General features: G+C 39.3%; 1 protein-coding gene across 5 annotated transcripts in view; it reads right to left on the bottom strand.

Annotated features, from left to right (window-relative positions):
• Positions 1-21,484, bottom strand: part of kcnd3 (potassium voltage-gated channel, Shal-related subfamily, member 3) — a 110,087-nt gene that overhangs the window by 4,055 nt on the left and 84,548 nt on the right. For 4 of the 5 annotated variants that reach the window (XM_036008567.1, XM_031316455.2, XM_031316456.2 and 1 more), the window contains 5 exons: positions 18,179-18,347; positions 7,229-7,330; positions 4,291-4,323; positions 4,038-4,130; positions 70-329 (listed from right to left, as the gene is read on the bottom strand). In XM_036008567.1, coding sequence (XP_035864460.1) covers positions 70-329; positions 4,038-4,130; positions 4,291-4,323; positions 7,229-7,330; positions 18,179-18,347 — 657 coding nt within the window. The remainder of the gene's footprint in view (positions 1-69; positions 330-4,037; positions 4,131-4,290; positions 4,324-7,228; positions 7,331-18,178; positions 18,348-21,484) is intronic. The other variant, XM_031316459.2, reaches the window with a different exon arrangement.

The following is a 21,484-nucleotide window of genomic DNA, read 5'->3' as shown; positions in this document are numbered from 1 at the left end:
TGCTCTACCTATCACTACACACAAGTTGAAGGATATTTTTGCCCTCTCTTTTAGAAATCCTGAGCTCACCTGGTGGTGAGGGGCTGGATGTGGATGGTGCTGAGCTCCTGCAAGCCTTGTTGGTGTGTGTGCGCGTGTGTCAAAGGCTGCATGTGTGCTGGGCCACTGGCATTTGGTAAAGGGGTGTGGTGCTTCTTGCTTCGGCGGGTGCAGCACGTGCCAGTCACACCATCCTGGCTGGAGAGGGAGGGGCTTCGAGACGGGTAATTTTGCAGACCTGCCTCCAGGTAGCTCTGCTGGTAATACTGCTCGTCCACAAACTCATGATTCTACAAACAAGACAGAGAGAACAAGACCGGCACAAGGCAGAAGACACACAGACAGAGAGAGAGAAAGAGTCATAAAAAAAGATGTGACATTTACAACATTTATATTTATGAACATGTACTGTATATGGTTTGATATAGCCTGTCATTTTCTGTTTCATAGCCTGGGTCAATAACTCCTCAGTAAATATGTGATTATTTTTTACATAGGCCTGTGTGTGTGTGCATGCACATTGAATATTCCTGTGTGTTGGAGCTTAATTTAGAATCAATATTCCATAGTCAGTTCCTTAAAGAGGCAATAATCTCTACTTTTTTATTAACAATGGATCGCATGACTACTTACTTGTGTGTTAAAGGGGTCACTCATAGCAATGAACCCACAAAAATTATTGATTATTGAATAATGTTTGGTGGACACAAACACTACTCCAAATTAATTAACCACATGTATTGAGGAGGTAGGATATTCTAACAGACGTTTCCTGCCTGACAGAATGAGATACCCTCCTTTAAACCACATTTATTGAGGAGGTAGGCCATTCTGATCAACGCTTCCTGCCTGACAGAATGAGCTACCCTCCTTTTAATATTGCTATTCTGCTGGATGTGTAACTAGGCAACTGTTTTCGAACATGTTCACCATATAAACTGTAAAGGTGATAACATATCAATGTCCCATTAGCTGCCCTTAAGTGTCCAAAACAAATAATTTATTTCAGGTTTAAATTTACATTCATGCTGACTTCCATGTGCTCCATTTTCACAAGTACACAAGGTAATAAATGAGAGTTTGGGTGTGTGTGTGTGTGCAGCAGCAGCGCATGCTAGATTCTTTAATTCGCCAATGTCTGAATTGTGCCAGGCTGAAACAGACAACAGTGCGTCTGTATCACATACAGGCAGACAAGCGTGTATCATAAGGGAAATGCAGTGTACTGGACATCACGCTACAGTGGGCTGCACTTGCTCATGCACATTCAAATACTTTAGATTTACCGTATTACACATTAAGCCTGTCAGTTATTTTTCTTATAACAACGAGCCACAGCTAGACAGAAACGTATGGATAATTGCACAATCAAGGGTTTAAACTAGAAAATGAATTTCCTGCAGAAAATGCTTGTGAATGCTGAAAAGCTAAATTGCCAAAGCTAAACTGGATTGCTGGCATAATTGCATAAGAAGAAGGTGAAGCAGTTAGAATAGTTGGAAATGTTGAATAATACCAATAATGTTTTAACAAAAGTGGAATATTTAAAGAAAAAAAAAAAAAAAAAGTCATAGTATCGGTATGTCGTAAAGTTATAGTATAGGTATGTCGAAAAAGGTAATATAAAAGTCAAATTATAGTATATCAAAAAAGTAATAAAAAAGTCATAGTAGAGTTTTTGGGAAAAATTTATGAAAAAGACAGTATAGTATGTCGAAAAAAGTCATAGTACAGTATGTCGGAAAAATTCATAATATAGTATGTCGAAAAAAGTCATAATATAGTATGTCAAAAAAAGTCATAGTGTAGTATGTCGAAACAAGTCATAGTATAGAATGTTTAAAAAATCACAATATAGTAAATAAAAAAAGGCATAGTATAGTATGTTGTAAAAAGTAATAGTATAATATGTCTAAAAAAAGTGATAAAAAAGTAATTGTATAGTATGTCTATATAGTATAAAACCAGAGAATTTGGACACATCACCTCTGTTCTTAGAGCCTTGCACTGGCTTCCTATAAGTCAGAGAATTGATTTCAAAATATTGTTATTAACTTACAAAGCACTGAATGGTTTGGGACCAAAATACATGTGTGACATGCTGCTCTGTTAGCTTTTAGTTTTTACACAACACTTACGATCTGCCCCAACCCTGTGTTCTTTTAAGTTTGTTTGCTTTGTTATTGTTTTTATGATTGTTGAATTTTATGTTTTATTTGCTTTGTATGTGTATGCTTATGTAAAGCACTTTGAATTGACTTTGTGTATGAACTGTGCTATATAAATAAATTGCCTTGCCTTTGTCGAAAAAAGTCATAAAAAGTCAGGGTATAATATATCAAAAAAAGTCATGGTATAGTATGTTGAAAAAAGTGATAAAAAAGTCATAGTATAGTATGTCGAAAAAAGTGATAAAACAATCACAGTATTGTATGTCGAAAAAAGTCATAGAATAGTACAGTATGTTGAAAAAAGTTATAAAACAATCACAGTATTGTATGTCGAAAAAAGTCATAGAATAGTACAGTATGTCGAAAAAAGTGAAAAAGGTCAAAGTATAGTATGTCAAATAAGTGATGAAAAAGTCATAGTGTAGCATGTCTGGAAAAGTGTTAAATATGTGAAAGTATAGTATCTCAAAAAAGTCAAAGTATAGTATGTGGAAAAAGTCATAGTATCGTATGTCGAAAAAAGTGATTAAAAAAAGTCATAGTATAGTATGTCGAAAAAGTCATGGTATAGTATGTCGAAAAAGTGATGAATAAGTCATAGTATAGTATGTCAAACACTGATAAAAGAGTCATAGTATAGTATGTCGAAAAAAGTCATACTGGGAATCTAACCTGGGTCAGAGTCTGCAGTTCTTACTTGCCGGTGCTATTTGGAGCTGTGTTAACCACTGAGCCACTGTATACCAAATAGAGAATGTTGAAAACAAGTATAGTATAGTATGTCGAAAAAAAGCCATTAAAAAGTCATAGTATGGCATGTCAAAGTGTAGTATGTCGCAAAAATCATAGTATAGAATCTTTAAAAAATCATAGAAGTCATAAAAAGTCATAGTATATTATATCGAAAGAATTAGTATAGTATGTTGAAAAAAGTCATGTATAATATTTCGGAAAAAATGATAAAAAGTCATAGTATATGTCGAAAAATGATAAAAAAAAGTCATTGTATAGTATGTTGAAAAAAGTGATAAAAAAGTCATAGTAAAGTATGTCAAAAATAATCATAGTATTGTATGTAAAAAAGTGATAAAATGTCATAGTATGGTATGTCAAGGAAAGTCTGGAAGAACATGCAAACTCCACACAAAACGGCCCAGCCCATACTGGGAATCGACCAAGGGTGAGAGTCTGCTGTGCCAGTTAGAACAGTGCTAACCAATGAGCTACCGTGTCAACAAATAAAGCAATGTGAAAACATATTGAGAAAAAAGCACTACACTTAAACAGTGATAACACAAAAACTGCAAAAGATATCGAAAAGCTGAATCATACTGTAATATCTGAAGGTTTTGTGAGGGGGCTAAAGTTTGAATGACGTCTGTAGGTGAAAGTATGTGGGAGAAGTAGCATTTAGAAGTGGAAGAAGCCTGAAGAGGATTTAAAGATTGCTCCATTGACTTTTAATGTAAAAAGAAAAAAGCTTAATATTTTAAAAAGTTAAATGGTGGAGAAACGTTGAATACAAGCACATATGCCCTTAAAGAGCTGAACCTTTTGATATTTGAATGTTTTTTGTAGCAGAAAGTATGCAGAAGTAGAAGGTGACAACATCGTATGGAAGAATCTGAAAACAATACTGTGAATGCTGCTGAATCAGTATTCACACAATTAATATCTTAAAATATACGCAATTTAACTTGAATTTTTCTGTGAGTCTGGAAAAACAAACAAAGGTTGTGTACATTGTTTTGATTTATCATTAGTAGAAATTAAATTATTAATTATTTATTATTAACATAAAGAGTGAATGAGTGTGTGTGCACTCACAGTGGTTTTCTCCAGACAGTGCAGTAGGTGGTGGTGCTGGCTCTCCAGTAGAGAGGTGGACTTGGTTAATCGCTGCTCCTCTTCAGTGGAACTCTGTAAAACACACACACACACACACACACACACACACACACACACACACACACACACACACACACACACACACACACACACACACGCTATTTTACAGTTTTGTTTTAAGGAAGACACTAATCACATGCTGGAGGTGCACGACCGGCTGCTATCTAAATACCTGATTTGAAAGGTTCATCTTGTATGGAAGTTGCTTAAGTTGGAGAAGGAGACAAAAGGACAACAGACAGGTAGAGTTTTACTTGTGGTCATAGTTCAGCACTGAGAACAGACAGCAGTCAGGGCCGCAGTCATGCCAGTCAGACACAGAGAACATTGCTATTCTGACCCTGAGAGGCATATCTGCTAAAATCAGTGGAGCCAGTGCACTGATCTGTGCTATAATGGACACTTCTAGCATAACTCTCTCCTAATAGATACAGAGTATATACGATTCATATCAAAATTTCGCCACCATCTCTGTTATTGCAACAGCTGGCTACAGGCAACTCTATAATGACTTGTATTCCATATTCCTTCTTTTCTATGTCGTGACCTGTTTGTGTGTTTTTTGTGTGTGTATCTGTGCGCGAACAAGTGAGCGATATTTCTAGTTCTGTGGTGGTTTTCAGAAGAAGTTAATTTATAGGCAGTGGTAAGGTGAGTCAGACAATGTGTGGACTGCTGGGGAGCCTTGTGGTGGCCTGGTGGATTCTCTAAGACGGTGAATAAACCAGCAAAAACAACAAAAACAACATTTGATTGTAAATATTCAGCAGTCCATTTGCTAATATGTGTCAGAATAGTATGTTTGTATTGTTCTATTAGTCCATTTAATCATTTGACTCTCAGGTCAGGACGAATTTGTAGAAAACACTTGCTCTGTGCAGACAAGAAACAAACTCTAAAATAATACAAAAAGGCCTTTATCGCCTGTTCACTTATGTACACTCCGTCTCTCAAGTGATATTTGGAACAGATTTATATTAAGCAGAATATTTACAAAGAGGATTTGAAGTTTAATATCCTTATATAGCCAACATCTAAGTAAGGTTTTGGGAAGAGCTAGTACACAGAAAACACAGATTACTCTGCGTTATTGTTATAAATATTGGCCATAATAGCCTTAGTTTGAGCATGAGAAAATGTCTCCTTAGTATATTGTAGAATGCCATCATTGTTCTTGTCAGAAGTAAAGCAGTGTTTCACATATACAGACTTTCAATAGGTTGCATCAGTCTTCCCCAGCAGCATCTGTGGTTGAGCTGTTTATAAAAAACAAAAAACAAAAATACTGCCCCGATCCTGCATGCTCCAAAGCACCGCCGTAAGACAAGTAAAATGCTATGTTTGGAAGATTTGTAGTAGCAATTTTCTGTTTGTTAAGTGGAGTGGCTGGTGTTGTAAGCAGAAGCTTCTTTGCTGAGAGGGTACATTCCTGCACTGATGACTCGGTTTGTCCTCGCCAAGACCGCTCACCTGTGGTCATGCTGCGTATCTGTACCTAACACAGCAGTAAAACACAGGTGTTTAGCCTGAGTTATTTCTGTCTTTCTATATACGTGAGACTGCAAGCCCATATCAGCAGTTTGTCTGGAGGCGGCTATGGTTCACCACCCAGGTGGCCACCATACTGTAGAGACTGGTAACAGCTTGATCTGCTGAGCGACAAAACCCACTGCGTGTTGCTCTGCATGGTGCTGTATGTGTTGTTGGTAAATAGCTGCCTTAGAATTAAGTTGGAGAACAATATATTATTGCGCAGGCATATATCTTCAAATAAGCTGTTAACTGTTGACGTTGGTGTGGTGAAATCACTTCAACAAGAGCATACTGGAGAGGTACATGCATTGCTCTATAAAGTAATAAAGTTCACAAATTCCAACATTATTATCAATTTAACTATAATATTGCTAGTCCTAATGAAGCAGTGTGCACTCTACAATAAATGAAATCTTAATTAAAGCCACATCTTCATAGGAATACTAGTACAATAATAAATAAATAAATATAGGTTTGTCTGTCATAAATAAAACAAACAGCAAAAATTGTGTCCTTGTTTATATAGAACTTTTGCAAACGTATCATCAGTGTCAAGAGTCTCTCTTAACAGTTTCTCTTAACATTGTTATGTCGAGAAGTAATTTCAAATTAAAAAAAAAAAATCAATAAAGCAACTTTATAATTCAGTATATATTGTGCAGGGAAGGTTTACTCATGACCCTTGGCTTGCAATTAAGATAAATTGAAACATAACCACGTACATGAAAACAACACTGCACCCTTTGCAGCATATTGTCTTTTGCAATATCAATATGAATCCAATGCATTATTCAACCCTAGCTTGAGTATAAGCACTAGTGCCATTCAGATTCTGCCCTAACCATTACTATTGAACTGAGAGAGAGAGCTATAGAGACACATAAAAAGAGAGAGACGGAGAGGGAGGAGGAAGCACTTGTTTTTGTTTTGGCACTGTGTCAGCCCCGGGCCACTATAGTGCTTGTGAACCGCACCATTTTGGTGAGGCAAGGAACATCCTTGAGATGTGTTTACATTTCCTGCTGCATTGCTTGAAGCATGTTCCTCAGCTGGACAGCTGAGCTCAGAGATGCTTACATTAGAAGTGCTGCTTATCAAATGAGATCACAGTTAGCTGCTCTAATGAGTTGTGGGTGCAGTCTAAGAATTGATAATTACATTACATTATATGTCATGTATCCATTTTTATCCAAAGCGACTTACAATTGCTATATATATGTCAGAGGTCGCACGCCTCTGGAGCAACTAGGGGTTAAGTGTCTTGCTCAGGGACACATTGGTTGATGTATCGCAGGAATCGAACCCGGGTCTCCCACATCAAAGGTATGTGTCATATCCACTGCACCATCACCATCACCATCATCACCAATTAAAGGAGCTAACCAACCAAGGCTGGCATCCAATGAGTACTTAGTTGTTGCCCGCTCTGAAATCCTCAGAACTGTTTTTCCAAGGAGATGCAGAGGTCAGGCTTTCTGGGTCCCTAGTTAAACAATTACAAATGTGTCATATGTGGTTGGGTAATCCTGAGGACAAGTGAAACATTGTAGTATCTGTGGTTCAGAGGGTGGTCTTACCGTGAACTCCAGAGCTTCGTTGAACAGGCCGTTGCGCTTGCTGTGGAGGAAGGCGTTGGAGCTTCCTTCCTTGGATATTCGTATCCTGGCCAAGCGAGCTTTCTGCAAGAGACCATAGAAACCAACTGTTAGTCAGAGCCTATACCACATCCTATGTCAGAATGATTGGGTATCACCTGACACATCCAACTAATTTGAGCTACAGCACTTTCAAATGCTTGATATCTTAGTGGTAAGCTTATAAATCAAGTCAAACATGTGCTACTAAAGCATTCACTCTGATCTGTGATAAATTCACTCTGATCTGCTGTGATACTTATGAGTGATTTATTGTGACCACACGATAACACATTCCTTGGCTTGAAAATCAGTTAGCGAGGAAGCTTGGACTAAAATCCTAAATAAATTAAACAGCTATGTTTTCTCTCTCTACCTCTCTTTCTCTCACGCTGTCAAATCTCTCCTGTGAGGCAGTCGGCAAGAAAGGAAAAAATGCAAGGAAGAACAGATACACTCTGGTCTTTGGAGTATATTCTTTATGCTTCAGTAGCTTTGACACACAGTGGAAGGATTCTACTCTACCCGAAACTCACTGTGTCTACTGGATGTGTGTGCATTTGTTGGTGTACACAGGCCTGTGTGAAAATGTGAGTCTCAATAAATATCTCGGTTACCAGAACAACTGCTTTTATAGGATTGTGTAATCTGAGTCACTCACTTCTTAAAGGCACACCATTTTCCGGTCAAAGTCAAGAGCAGGTTGTCAGGCTCGGTGCAGCTACAAAGTGTGTATGTTTCTGTTGCTTCGCCTTCTGCATTTTAAAATAGAATGATGGATTCATTGAGGGGTAATTGGCAGAGGCATAATGTGAGCTGAGAGTTTGTTTAGTAGGGGGCCCATGCACCGCTAGGGGGTTAACTGCATGTGTGGATGTGTGTTTGCATATCTCCATGTGTGCTTATGCATGCACGCCTCTTCTTCATAGCTGAATTTCCAGCAGAAATATCTGGCTTGGTAAGAGTATGGTAATGTATGATAATTTAAGCTCATCCCCTCACTTGAGTTTCATTTAAATCACGGTTATGTTTGTTGACCTGCAGGTAGGTAAAGAGAGAGAGAGATAAACAGGAGTGCATGTGGACACACACATGCACCAGCAGCCAATCTAAACTGTAGCATCTATAGCACAAACACAACTCCCTTGAAATTGTTTACCTTCTCCTGCAACTTTATCTTTTTGTCTCTGTTCCTCGCTGTCTTTGTGCCCTCACACTCTGCACTTGAACATTTGTGCTGGCACAGCGTTCCCACAGGACTTTGGGATAACCCCTCTTTGTGTTCTGGCATTGCCCTCTGCCAATGAGATCATTTTTCTGGGGTCACCATGCAAACTGCAGTCCGTGACTGTGGCGATGGTTGCCAGGCAGCGCAAGGATAATGAAGGGGATGTTACGAACATGTCCTGCGAGATTGAATCTACTTCTGCAGTTCTCTGATAGATTCCCGGGGCCCTTGGGATTCAGGCGCTTGTGTCTAAGGCCCATCTGTGCTTTCAGGCAGAGCCACGGCACAACAGATTAAGCCTAGATTGCTGCTGAAGGAGCATCATTGAGAGCACACAGGAGTGTAAGGGAACCATGGGCACAGGGATTTAATTAACACCTACACATACATGGTATACCACATGAAAGGTTACATGGCCAAAAAGTGTTTCTGCTGCACATTCCTTCACACAGAGACACAGTCACATCATATATCCGGACACACACACACACACACACACACACACAGAGTGAAAATTAAAGTGCTCCACTCTGTTATCGGAGATTGTAATAACAAAATAAATTATTTCTCAATACTGGACAGTATTTCCCCTCACAAAAATACGTTGGATTCACAGAAAACTGCCATTAAATAGATTATTAAGAATGAGGTGTTTGTTACTTTTAATGCAAAATGTGTCTGTGGTCACTCTAACCATTCAAATAAATAAAATAACCATTCAATTACATTCAAATAATAGGATCCTGGTCCCCATTTTTTAAACAAACGGAGTGTCTAAATAATACACGGATGACGGTAATTTATGCCCTATACAGATGTTACTGTATTCTTAGTCCAACTGAAATTACGTTTATCCCTCTGTCATTGTGTTATCTTGCAGGCTGCTGTCTTGCTGTAAACCAGTGTCATGGTCTGCCTATGATAGAATGCTGATGTTACTGCTTTATGCAAATATGTTTTCAAATAAAGTGATTTGATTGGCTGTAAGGAAATAAGTTCTCCATTTGTACATAGCTACATAGATGCATAACTAATGGTATTTAGATGAATTAATACAAAAATAGTTGCCGCCATCACAAAACTAAAAAATATGAAGTTCTCACTAACTCAGGACTTTAAAGGAAACAACTTTCAGTAGCTTGCAAAAATAAAAGATACTGTAACACCTGCCAACCAATCAGAATAGTGATGCTCAATATCACTGGTTGAAATCCAGATGTTTCCACGCACCGAAGGGCCAAAAAAATGATCGAAACACCTTTTTTCCTCTTTGTTTCCCCTTCTTCCTGCCACAAAGCCCCAATTTAGGATCAATCACACTTTATAGATTATAGTTATAGGATGCAAGCCAGCACAAATGCTTAATTTCAACACCATTCACTGCCAGTTGAGGAATCTAAACTGGCATATCCTCAAATGATATAACCCCACATTTCCTCTTAGCTCCCATAGCATTCTCCTCTGAGCATTGCCAGTAAATTTTGTTAGAAGTAATTTTTTTTGTTGAAAGTGAAAGTTAAAAAACGCATGCCACTTTCGCAAGACTGCCTATATAGGATTTGACTGAGTGTAAAGTAGCCCAACCTATGACGATTAGGTTCTGCCTCAGGCCTGCCTTTGGAACCATACAAGTGAAAGAGGAGACCATCTGATGAGGAAGCACGCAGGCAAGCACACACACACACACACACACACACACGCACGAACGCGTGGACGCACAAATAACTGTGGAAGAGTTTTGTTTTGCAGCTGCCAGTCATCATTGGTAATGGCAGGAAACTCAGTGATGGAAAGAATTGATTCTGTGGGAATCCTCCACAGGTCCACAGATATCTACCTCTGTAGCAAAAACAGCTTAACCTCGGACTAACACCACTCAGTGACAAAATACCTTTGCTAAGCCTGGATTACTTCATCTTTATAGAGAAGAGTAAAGCTCTACTCTGCAAGCTGCTGTGATGATGATGTTTAGGACATATTTCATCGCATAACCCTTGACCCCCCTCAGTGAAGTGCTCTATCAACATCCCACCAACTCTCTTTTCAATCTGCCTTCTTCCCAAGCGCAAACAACTTTATTGATTGTCTATCGAAGGGCAAAACACTCTCAGCCAGAAGTCATCTCCACCTTTTGACTTCAACCTTGTGAGGGAATATTGGGATGATTTAGAGCAAAGGGAGTGAGAATCAGAGGGAGAGAGGGAGGAAGGGAGAAAGGGAAGGAGGGAGGAGGACTCGTTTTGTTTCTGCCACGTCTGCTTCGTGCCAATGTGATGCTCAAGAACCGCAACAGACAGTTATTTTACTATTCACTAAATTTGGGGACAACAACTTGTCCAACCTGAGAACGATTTCCAGTCAAAGTGGGAAAAAAATACGAGGCAGTTAAATAAAGATGGCGAGTGATTTTTCACAGACACAAGAACAATAATGGGAAACAAAAAATGAGAGATACAGATTATGCTGCTTTACACTTAAGGCAAGGTTACATTTTTACCATTGAGCCATTTTGTCAATGAAAGATCCATAACTGTTCCATAACTCCACATGGTACAGCTGTATTTGTTTTTGTGGGGTATATTCATGGGTAGTTTTACAATATCTGTGATTTGTAAATAAAGCAAAATGGTTCTCATACATCTGTCTTACTTTTTTTGGTTTGCTCCTGTAAGTGTTCCAAGTCTGATTCATGAAACCCTCTAAACCTCACACACATAAATTGACATATCTGACAGATATAGAGTGAACATACAAGTTAGATGCTAAAAAATGTCTTTAAAACGTCTTTAAAAAGCAGAAAGCTCCACAACTTAGATAGAAGGAGGTCAAGGGGATGTGACAGACCCTGAGGCAGAATATTGAGAATGTTGAAAATAATACTAAAAGCTACTTAACTGTGTAATTTGTGGTACTAAATATGCCAATAAAATCACAAAATCTAAGCCAGCAAGCCATGATGATGTGGTGAACAGAATATTAAGTTAGCAAGTTGTATATTTTATTTTCATGGATTTCTCTATCATATTCTAACTCCAGATTCATTCAGATGAATACATTATGATTCTTAAGTCAGGGGAGAGAAAGAGACTCTCTTTACATGACTCATACAACAGGTTTTGCTGAATTTCATTTGTACCTAAGAGAAAATTATGTATGAGAACACTAGTAAAGGCGGCAAATTCTCTTAAATCGCTGGTACGTGCCACTTTTGGCTCTTGCATGAGGCCCATTGTTCATGCTCTCTTTTTAGACATTTACAGTAGTTCTGTCAGGCTATGGGGAAGTCTTTTTGTTGCAGCTTGTACATGTACATGTATATGCTTGAGTGAGTGGGTAAAAGGGGTTATTTACGATTATGCTACTAAACCAGTGTTCAAGTCCATCTAAGAAGATCCAAATACATATTATTCACAGAACCAGATCCAGTAGAATACCATGGGTACACCTATAAGTTAAGCTCACTTAAATTCATGCCCCTCTCTTTATTTAATCCTTCTGTATCACTTGCCCTTTTGTGATTCTCCATTTATATCCTGCCCTCTTTCAGGTGCACTACTCAGAATTTGTAATTAGACCTACATGAGGATATTATTACCTTTATGCAAATAAGCTCCGAGAAGCAACTAAAGAGTAACCCCTGCTGATTGGATCACGGTTTCGGATCACTTTATGGCATCATGCGTAAAGATGCGGAAGGACTTAAACTCAGTGTTCAATTCATTGCAGAAAAAAAGTAGTAACACTGAAGACTATAGGGAGGCAGAATAGAGAATACATGTCTGTGTCTGAGCTGTGTGTTCCTCCTGGCCACACAGCAACTAGTGACATCCTCATGTATCTTTCCTTTGTGTAGTGAGATAGATCAGGGGGCTGTCTATCTACCACAGCCCAGATGGATGGCTAATTGCAATGGGAGCCCAGAACAGCTAACAATTAGACCTGAATGAAGATGGATGTCAATGGGGGGTGGCGGGAGAAAAAGCATGTGAGGAGAGAAAAAAAGGGAGAAGAGAGTAGGCTGGAAAATGCTGCAATTCCTCTCCTCAAAAACTCCCCCTTCTTTTCCTCCTGTCTGCTCTCTCCTGGTCTTTTAAGTAATGTGAAAGGCAATCTTGAATGGCTATCCCTTTTTACTCTCAATTAAACAAAGCCTTTTTCTAAGAAATTTTCTGAGGAAGAATGAATTTTATTAACTATAGGTAATAAACGCTGACAAAATGACATTTTCATATGGTAAATGATGAGTGACACTTGCTAAGCGGTTGGCTTTATGGCTGAGGTCATATGTCATTAAGGTTATGGAGCATTAAAGAACACTACATGTTATGCTGACCGTAGTAAGAGGGTATTGAAGGATATGGTATGCCTGATTAATTCATGACTCGCGTGGAACATTAAGGATCACAGTTATCATTAGCAGTGAAAGAGTGGACTATACAATAGTAATGGCTCTATCATATACCCTCTACACTGGAGTTACCATCTTTTATAGTGTGAGAGACTGTTGTCTACCAACCTAGAGTCAAAAAACATTAAACTAATGCGATGTAACTTGTAATTAGCTGAACACATGCCAGCAGTAGTTGTTATAAAAAGCAGTACAATCCATTGCAGTTGCTACCAATCATACAAGACTAATGACGTGTTTCCAATGGTACGCAGAGGCTCGACTCACTTTTTTGGTACCAGTGCTTTTCTCTTTTCTTTTCTGGTCTCTTTCTTATTTTCTTAGGCAGGATTCTCAGCTGATTGCCATAGCGATACCGCCTGAAACTGCCGTGACATCCTCTTCAATGCGACACTCCCAGAATCCTTTTATTGGCAACCAAACAGAGGAACTTCTATACTTCACACTTGTATGGCGTAGTGTACGTAGTGTACGGCATAGTTTTGAGGGCTGCCATTTAAAAAAATAATTAATTAATGTTTTAACTCCACCTTCTAGTATCGGCTCAGCTCGCTTTGAACCTCCACAGTGGTACCAAAGAAATACTATCCACAACTTTTGCCAATGGAAAACCAATAAAGAGTGGGTACCACCATCCTAGTGGCTCTATAAGGCGCAGCAGTGCTTTGAGCTAAATGCTAACGTCAGCATTCTAACATGCTCACAATGGCAATGCTAACATACTGATGTAGCAGGTATAATGTTTACCATACTACCATTAATACAAAGCATTGGACAGAGGTGATGATGGCACTAGATGAATAGTCAGGGGATCCCCAAAGTATAACAAAACCTTTATAAGGAGAGTAACATCTGTACCAAATTATATGGCAATCCATCCAATAGTTAACAAGATATTTATCTCTGAACTACAAATATGAGCCTCATGGTGGCGCTAGAGGAAATGTCAGGGTATCGCCAAAGTCATTAGGATTCGTCCTCTAGACAGACCGACATTACCACCCATAGAGCCACGTGGCTAGCATGGCTCAAAAAGAGGAAGAAAGGAAAGGCTGTAACAACCAGCTGGGACGTGAAATCAAATGAAGCTTATGGTACAGATCCATTTGACTGTGTGACGCTTCTGTCGCGCTGCGCTCCACACACACTTCCTATGGGTGACGTCAAGCGACTTCAACGTGCACGCAAAGCATTCCGGGAAGGCGCCACTGCATTAGAAAAAATGCTGCGCGTCAAAAAGCTGGCCAATGCCCATCTTTATGCAAATGAATCCGTTGAATGCGACGCGACTATCCAGTACAAGTAGACGAAAATCTTTCAAACTAACCTTTGTCGATCTGAAATGAAGACAGATTCAGCAACTGTATGGCCTATTTCTCGCTTAAAATGTTTTCAGAAACACGTTTCGGTGAACTATTTTCGTAAAATACTAGATCGTATTCTCAACGAGCCGCCATGAGACTCTGTTGAAATTCTCGAGAAGCCAGACCCACGTCGCATGTTCGTCCAATCAGCTGCCAGTCAAGGGCGTGGAGCATCAACCATGGATGTATGACGTCGCGACACCACGCTTCAGTCGTGTCGGACAAATGGATCTGTAGCGTAACGGTACAGATCCATTTGACCGTGTGACGCTTCTGTCGCGCCACGCTCCACTCTATTCCTATGGGTGACGTCAAGCGACTTCAATGTGCATGCAACGTATTCTGGGAAGGCAGCGCTGCATTTGAAAAAATGCTGCGCGTCCAAAAGCTGGCCGATGCCCATCTTTATGCAAATTAATCCGTTGAACGTGACGCGACTATCCAGTAGAAGTAGACGAAAATCTTTCAATCTGACCTTTGTCGATCTGAAATGAAGACTGCATGGCCTTTTTCTCGCTTAAAATGTTTTCAGAAACACGTTTCAGTGAACTATTTTCATAAAATACGAGATTGTATTCTTAACAAGCCGCCATGACACTCCGTTGAAATTCTCGAGAAGCCAGACCCACATCATGCGTTCATCCAATCAACTGCCAGTCAGGGGCGTGGAGCATCAACCATGGATGTATGACGTCGCGACACCACACTTCAGTCGTGTCGCCAAAGTGGATCTGTACTGTAAGTCCAGCCAGAAAGACTATGTTATGTTACTCACTCATTCTTATTCACCTCGCTCCCCCTCTCCTCCTGTTTCACATTACCAGCTGATTAGAGGGTGTTTACTCTGTTAGTTAAACCAACCAGGTTTAGCCACAATCTCTATCAGCCAATCACATGCTGTCAATATTTAAATCTTTTCTTCCCCGTTGCTGTCAGCTCTCATTTCAGCGTGAATTGTCGCGACCCTCCTCCTCCTCCCCGTTCAGCTCCAGTTCATCATTCCAGCTCCTAGGTCTGAGCTTACCAGAGCTTACTCGCTTCTCTTCTCATCCATCCAGATCTCAGCATCCTCTTCATTCATCACCATCACCACCAGTGTCAAGACTCCATCAGGGAGGTATCCTACATACTCATGGCTTCTCAATCTCCTTTACATATAAAAACGTCACAATGGGAATTCGATGATGTCACGATGGGGTCTAATCGCCAAAGATGATCATTTATCATTTTTTATTGTGCACACGTCAATAAATAATTGTTCACTCAAAATGAGGTCTCTCCTGACTGAAATAATATCCACAGCATCTACCACTAAAACTAGCACAATATGTAATTCAATACATACTCCGCTGATCTTAAGCACACAAGCTTAAATGCTAAGCAACACCTAATCCTGCGGGCTAATAAAAGAGAGCGATGGTACACAGATTGCATCTCCTAAATGCTCTAAAATATCACATTTGCAAACCTATTATCATACCTGGCAATTCAGACCTTGATGAAGGCAATGATAAGACCTTTGATTCATGCTGTTATGAAAATAGAGAAAACCTATGTGGGATGTATGGTTGCTTGAGCAAATCGCTGACCTCACTGCAGGCAAGCCATGGAGGCATTCAAGTGCCTAAGGGAGTCATTTAGTACTGGTTAATGATGACAGTACCATCATGCTACACTGGTCAGTTTGTGGGTACTTCTGGAAGTGTATGTGTCTGGTATGTAGCTGTGTTTGGGACACTGCACCACACTGCGGGTCAGTGGAGAACACTCAGGGAGGTGGGACAGACCAAGGTCAGGCCCAAACTGACAGGAAGTATGTTGGACACACACACACACACACAGATGTGGATTCATGCATTTAAACAGATGCACATACATACACAAGCAGACAGACAGACAGACAGACAGACAGACAGACAGACAGACGCACACCTTCCTTCCAGCCAGTCCCTCATCTGGGTAATAGCTATTTCAGGAAAGAACACAGCATTAGGACACACATCGCCTCCAGCTCTCCCCCCTTTCTACTCTCTCCTGCCTCCCCTGCTCCCTCCTTCCCTCTGGCCTTCCTCCTCACGCCTCCTCTCCTCTCTCTCTTTTCTGCTTCAATACTATACATCTCATCGGCTCCAACCAGTTTTTTTAATCTAGATAATTTTCCCAACCTTCCAACTCTTATTCTGTCCCGTCGGTGTCTTTTCGTCCCTCACACTTGGCTGTGTTACACTGGAGTCTTGCTTGGCAGACAAGGTTAAGGTTAGTTAAGACTGGGCAACGGTCAGGCCACGGTCGAACTGCAGGACTATAAACAAATTTAAACTACAACCACAGAGCATACATGTGCCAAGATAGATGGCAGTAATCACAGTGAGGGTGAGAGAGAGAGGGAGAGCAGGAATGGATGGAGGCAGAGGAACAGAAAGGGAGTGAAAAAAAGGCTTGCTAGGAGAGGTGTGAACGAGAGTGATGAGAGAGAAAGGAATGGACTGAAAATATGTGTCAGTGTGTGCATGTCTGCCAGCTCCAAACAAACGCACTACTATCTATCTCAAGAGAACACAAACTGTCAGGCTTGCCCTCAGGCTTGATTACCAGCCCAGTTTTGTATGTGTGCCAGCTGATGCTGCTACCCAGTTTGGCTCATGGACACACCACAACATGATTCTATAAAGGTCTAAAGGCTGGGCTATTTACCCAAAGTAAGATAGGATCTTTCACAGTTTGAAAACAAGTTTACATAATCCATTCATAAATTTGTGCCTGCGTGTATTTTTACAAGGATAAAATCTCCTTACAAGGACAGACCAACAGAGAAAATAATGTGAATATGGGAAATTGCTGATATTCACTTCTTTGACAGGCTATTTTAGGATTTAGGCTTGTGCTTTTGGATGATAACTTTTAGGTTGTGGAGTTAAAGGGATACTTTGGTCTGGGAGAATATGATATTTATTTATTTTTTCAGATTAATGTAAAGGAGTAAAAAGTACAATATTTCTCTGAAATGTAGTGGAGTAGAAGTAGACAGTGGCATGAAAAGAAAAGACTCAGGTAAAGTACAAGTACCTCAAATTTGAACTTAAGTACAGTACTTAAATAAATGTACTTACATTCCACCACTGCCAGAGGAATTGTTTAACAACCTGGCCACCTAAACATTGTTCATGTTACTGACTTATAACTGATCTATAAAGCATTAACTAATGTTACCTGATTAACTGATTTAACTGACTTAACGACCATTGGGTATAACTGACAAACCCTGATTAGAAAGTGCAACCAAAATTCCTTAAATTCTGTAAACAGGAAATTGATCTTTATATATATATATATATATAAAGATCAATTTCCTGTTTACAGAAAATATATATATATATATATATATATATATATATATATATATATACAGTATATACAGTATATATGAAGTTTAATATCATGAAATGTATATGCACATATATATTATATGTATGTAAATTACAAGACGCAGTTAATGTAGATTGGCTGCCTCTTGATCCCATTGAGACCCAGAACTGAGCTACCCTAGGTTAACCTTGAAAATTATTAAGTTTTCAGTATTGTCTGGCTCTGAAAAAAATCCTCCAAAAGTGATCTATTTATGCAGAGCTAAGGAAAAATAGAAAGGTCATGGTTTAGGTATGCATGTCAAGGGAGAAGGTATGTTAAAGTATGGTGATACTCACTGAATATGCATCACACAACTACTGCTCATGATGTAAGTCAATGTGCATTATACACACGTCATCGTAAGTCTCAGGGAAGACTTGAACCATGTGGGGAAGAGAGAAGTCAGAGCTCCCTCACTGAGGTATGTATGTCTGGAGGTCCAACCCTCTGGGGCCCAGTTGAATGGGAAATAAGACTGTATTCACCTGTACCTTCTGCGCCCGCCGCTTGTCTGCTCTCTGGTTCTGGTGATAGATGCGGCTAAAGTTGGACACGATGACAGGGACAGGCAGAGCAATTACCAGCACCCCACTCAGAGAGCAGATTGAGCCAAAGATCTTCCCTGCAATCGTTTTAGGAACCATGTCTCCGTATCTGTGGAAGGTGAAGGGAGAAAGAGAGAATACATTTAGCGAAATGTCTTTTTATGCATTTAATCCAATCTGTTGGTTAGCTCATCCTTCGAGTAACACACATCCGACAGGAGGTCTTCCACATCACAATATAACATACTATAAGTGAGTTCAACAAGTTGCCCATTCATTTCTCTTTTACAAGGCTTTCATCTTTCTTTTTGGACTTCTTCATGCTGCATGTGTCCATCCCTGCCAGAATGAAACTTGACCTGCTGACTTTATTCCACCCCGAGAGAGAAAGAGAGAGGCTCCCACCAAACCTCCTCTATCACTGAATGGCACAGTAAAGTCCACAGACTCATTCACCAAGAGCAGATACTATTAACCTTTAGAGAAGAGAAAAAGAGGAGGACACAGTGAATGCCAGGGACATTTCCCAAAAGTAATTTAGCCCAATTCAATCTGAAATATTTGCAAGTCAAAAGCAATCTCATCTTGACTTCAACGACAGATAACACAATTACAATAACTATATTAAACCCCCTCCTTTTTTCCTAAGGAAGAAGCCAGACTGCAGGATTCAACAGTGGAGAATAACATTCAAGCTTTGAAGATATTCAAAGCTAAAAGAGCACAACTTAAGTTGGAAAAGCAACCTTTATTTCTAATGTTCTTCCTTTCTTATTCATGAGTAAAAAGTGCAGGTCATTTGTTCTCCTTTTCTAGCTAAACAAGAAGTTCGACTGAATTTATTAGAACTGACTAAAAGTCCCACTACAAATAAACCTGAAACAAAAAGCATTTAAGCATCCAGCCATTCACATAATTAGGTAAAGACTGATTTTGGAAAGAGGTTTATTTTTTACATCAATAGGGTAGCATTTTGAACAGAAATCATCCCCCGCCCCCCCATAGTGAGTTCCATAAACCTGTACGTCAGTTAAAATAATGTAATGTATTAATGTAACCTCAAGAACTACCTTCTCATTTATTGCAAACGATAACTTTCCCTTTGTATTTATCAAACTCATTCCATCATATGAAAAACAGAATCATGGTGTAGCTTGTGATTTAACTGTAAATTATTATTGCCAATCCAATCCAACTGTACAATTACTACAAAGCACACGTGCTCAACATGTTGCAGTGTGCATATTACAGATTCTCTTGGGTAAACGGACAAATAAGATAATGATTAATGGACACGCTCATCTGTGAACATATCTTGTGCAAATTTGCAGTTTGGTTGCCGCTGAGAGGCTGACAGGAAAAGTCGCAGCAGAAGCAAAGCCAGAAAGACAGCAACAAAATATTGCCAGGGAATATGTCTTTTCTCCAGCTTGTCACACTCATCCCTTTAGAAAGCAATGTGATGTGTCAGAAACAGTGAAAATCGAGAGACATGGTGTGTCAGCTAGCTGTAGTGTGAATAAACCACGGATAGGTGGAATTACAGAGAGATTAAGCTACCGTCACGCACTAATGGAATCACACACATATACTTTACACAAAACATCTGCTTAAGTTTACACTCTGGAAGTGGGCACTTGAGGTGATAGCATGTACATGTATCAGTGGTAAGTCCATTTACCAAATTTTCATTTTATGCCAACTTATACTTGTACTCTACTAGATTTTGGGGGGAAATCTTGTGCTTTTTAGTATATAAGATACAATGCATTGTCATAAAGTAAATTAAACCGCCCAACAGTACAGCATGTAGAATGGCTGAAAGCTCTACTACAGCCAGCTACAACATTCAAATCCTGTTTATGTCAACGCATCAGTAAAAATAATCCAATAGTATAATTTATAATAATGACAGAGGAGCCCGTTTTTCCTGCATAATGAATAGTTTTGCTTTCGCTAATAAGACATAGACACTTCTACTGAAATACATTTTTAATACAGGACTTTTACTTGTAACAGAGTATGTTTTACACTGTGGTATTGGTAATTTTACTTAAGATCTAAAAAATTCTTCAACCACTGACATACACTCATTTGCCAGTTTAGTAGGTACATCTTGCTAAAACTAATCCAGTCTGATACTACAGACCTTCAGGAAGGTTATAATGTTCAGTTTGTGTTGAAACAGCTTTAGAGGGATGCTGATTCAACTTTATGATCATTTTGGAGGCTGCAGTTTGTGGTGCTATTGAATTGTATTGGGTTATAATGAGAGTGGTTTCTAATACTTAGTGTATTAATGTATCCTCATTTATATAAACAGGCTTGACAAAATATTAGAAACACTTCTCAGTATAATGCAATACAACCCAACGCCACCACAAACTACATCCTCCAAATTTAATATAACATTTAATCAACACTTCTTTAAAACAGTTCAACAAAAACTGATTGTGATAACTGAGTGTATGTACACAGAAAACAGAATCTCCCCATATTTTTGAATATATTCTTTTCTGAAAAATGCCTATTTTCCAGTGATCCTTCATTAACACTGTAGGTTATTGTGTGACAGATGGATACATTTTCACATGGATACTAACAACACAAGGATATAACAGCATTTAGCATTGGTCCCCTGATGCATATGTAATGTACTTGGCAGAGTGCACATCTAGTCAATCCACCTGTTACTGCTACGCATGCATGCATATGCAAAAACAACTCTTATACACATGCATGCACACAATTACACCAGTCTGAACAAAAAAATAGTGCTGTGAAAAAAGTATTTGAAAACAGACATCTTTATAAATGTATCGGATGTGTTACTCTGTGTCCTTTTTGCGCAGCATGCTTTTTCTAAATAGCACTCATCAAATTCATCCACTTTGATGGATCACAGAGAATAGCGCTGGTTGTTATTTGAGGACTTGGCAAACAGTATCCCAGATGCTCTCCATAAATGAACAATAATCTGCATAAGAAGTTGTGCTCATGATAGTCGTTTTATAATTTAATGAAGCTTTTCTGTCACAATCTGTTGATGATAGTAAAAATGCAGAAGGCACACACACACACACACACACACACACACACACACACACACACACACACACGTCACAGAGTTCGGCAAAAACAAGCCGAATATGAAGTGGAGGGTGGTTTTCGCATCAACAAAGCAAAGCACTGCCCACACACAGTGAACCACTGGTCCACAGCCATAACTAAGAGTATACTTACAGA

The sequence above is a fragment of the Sander lucioperca genome, chromosome 12 (assembly GCF_008315115.2).
Source record: "Sander lucioperca isolate FBNREF2018 chromosome 12, SLUC_FBN_1.2, whole genome shotgun sequence".
Taxonomy (NCBI): Eukaryota; Metazoa; Chordata; class Actinopteri; order Perciformes; family Percidae; genus Sander; species Sander lucioperca.
This window is presented reverse-complemented; position numbering and strand designations above follow the sequence as displayed.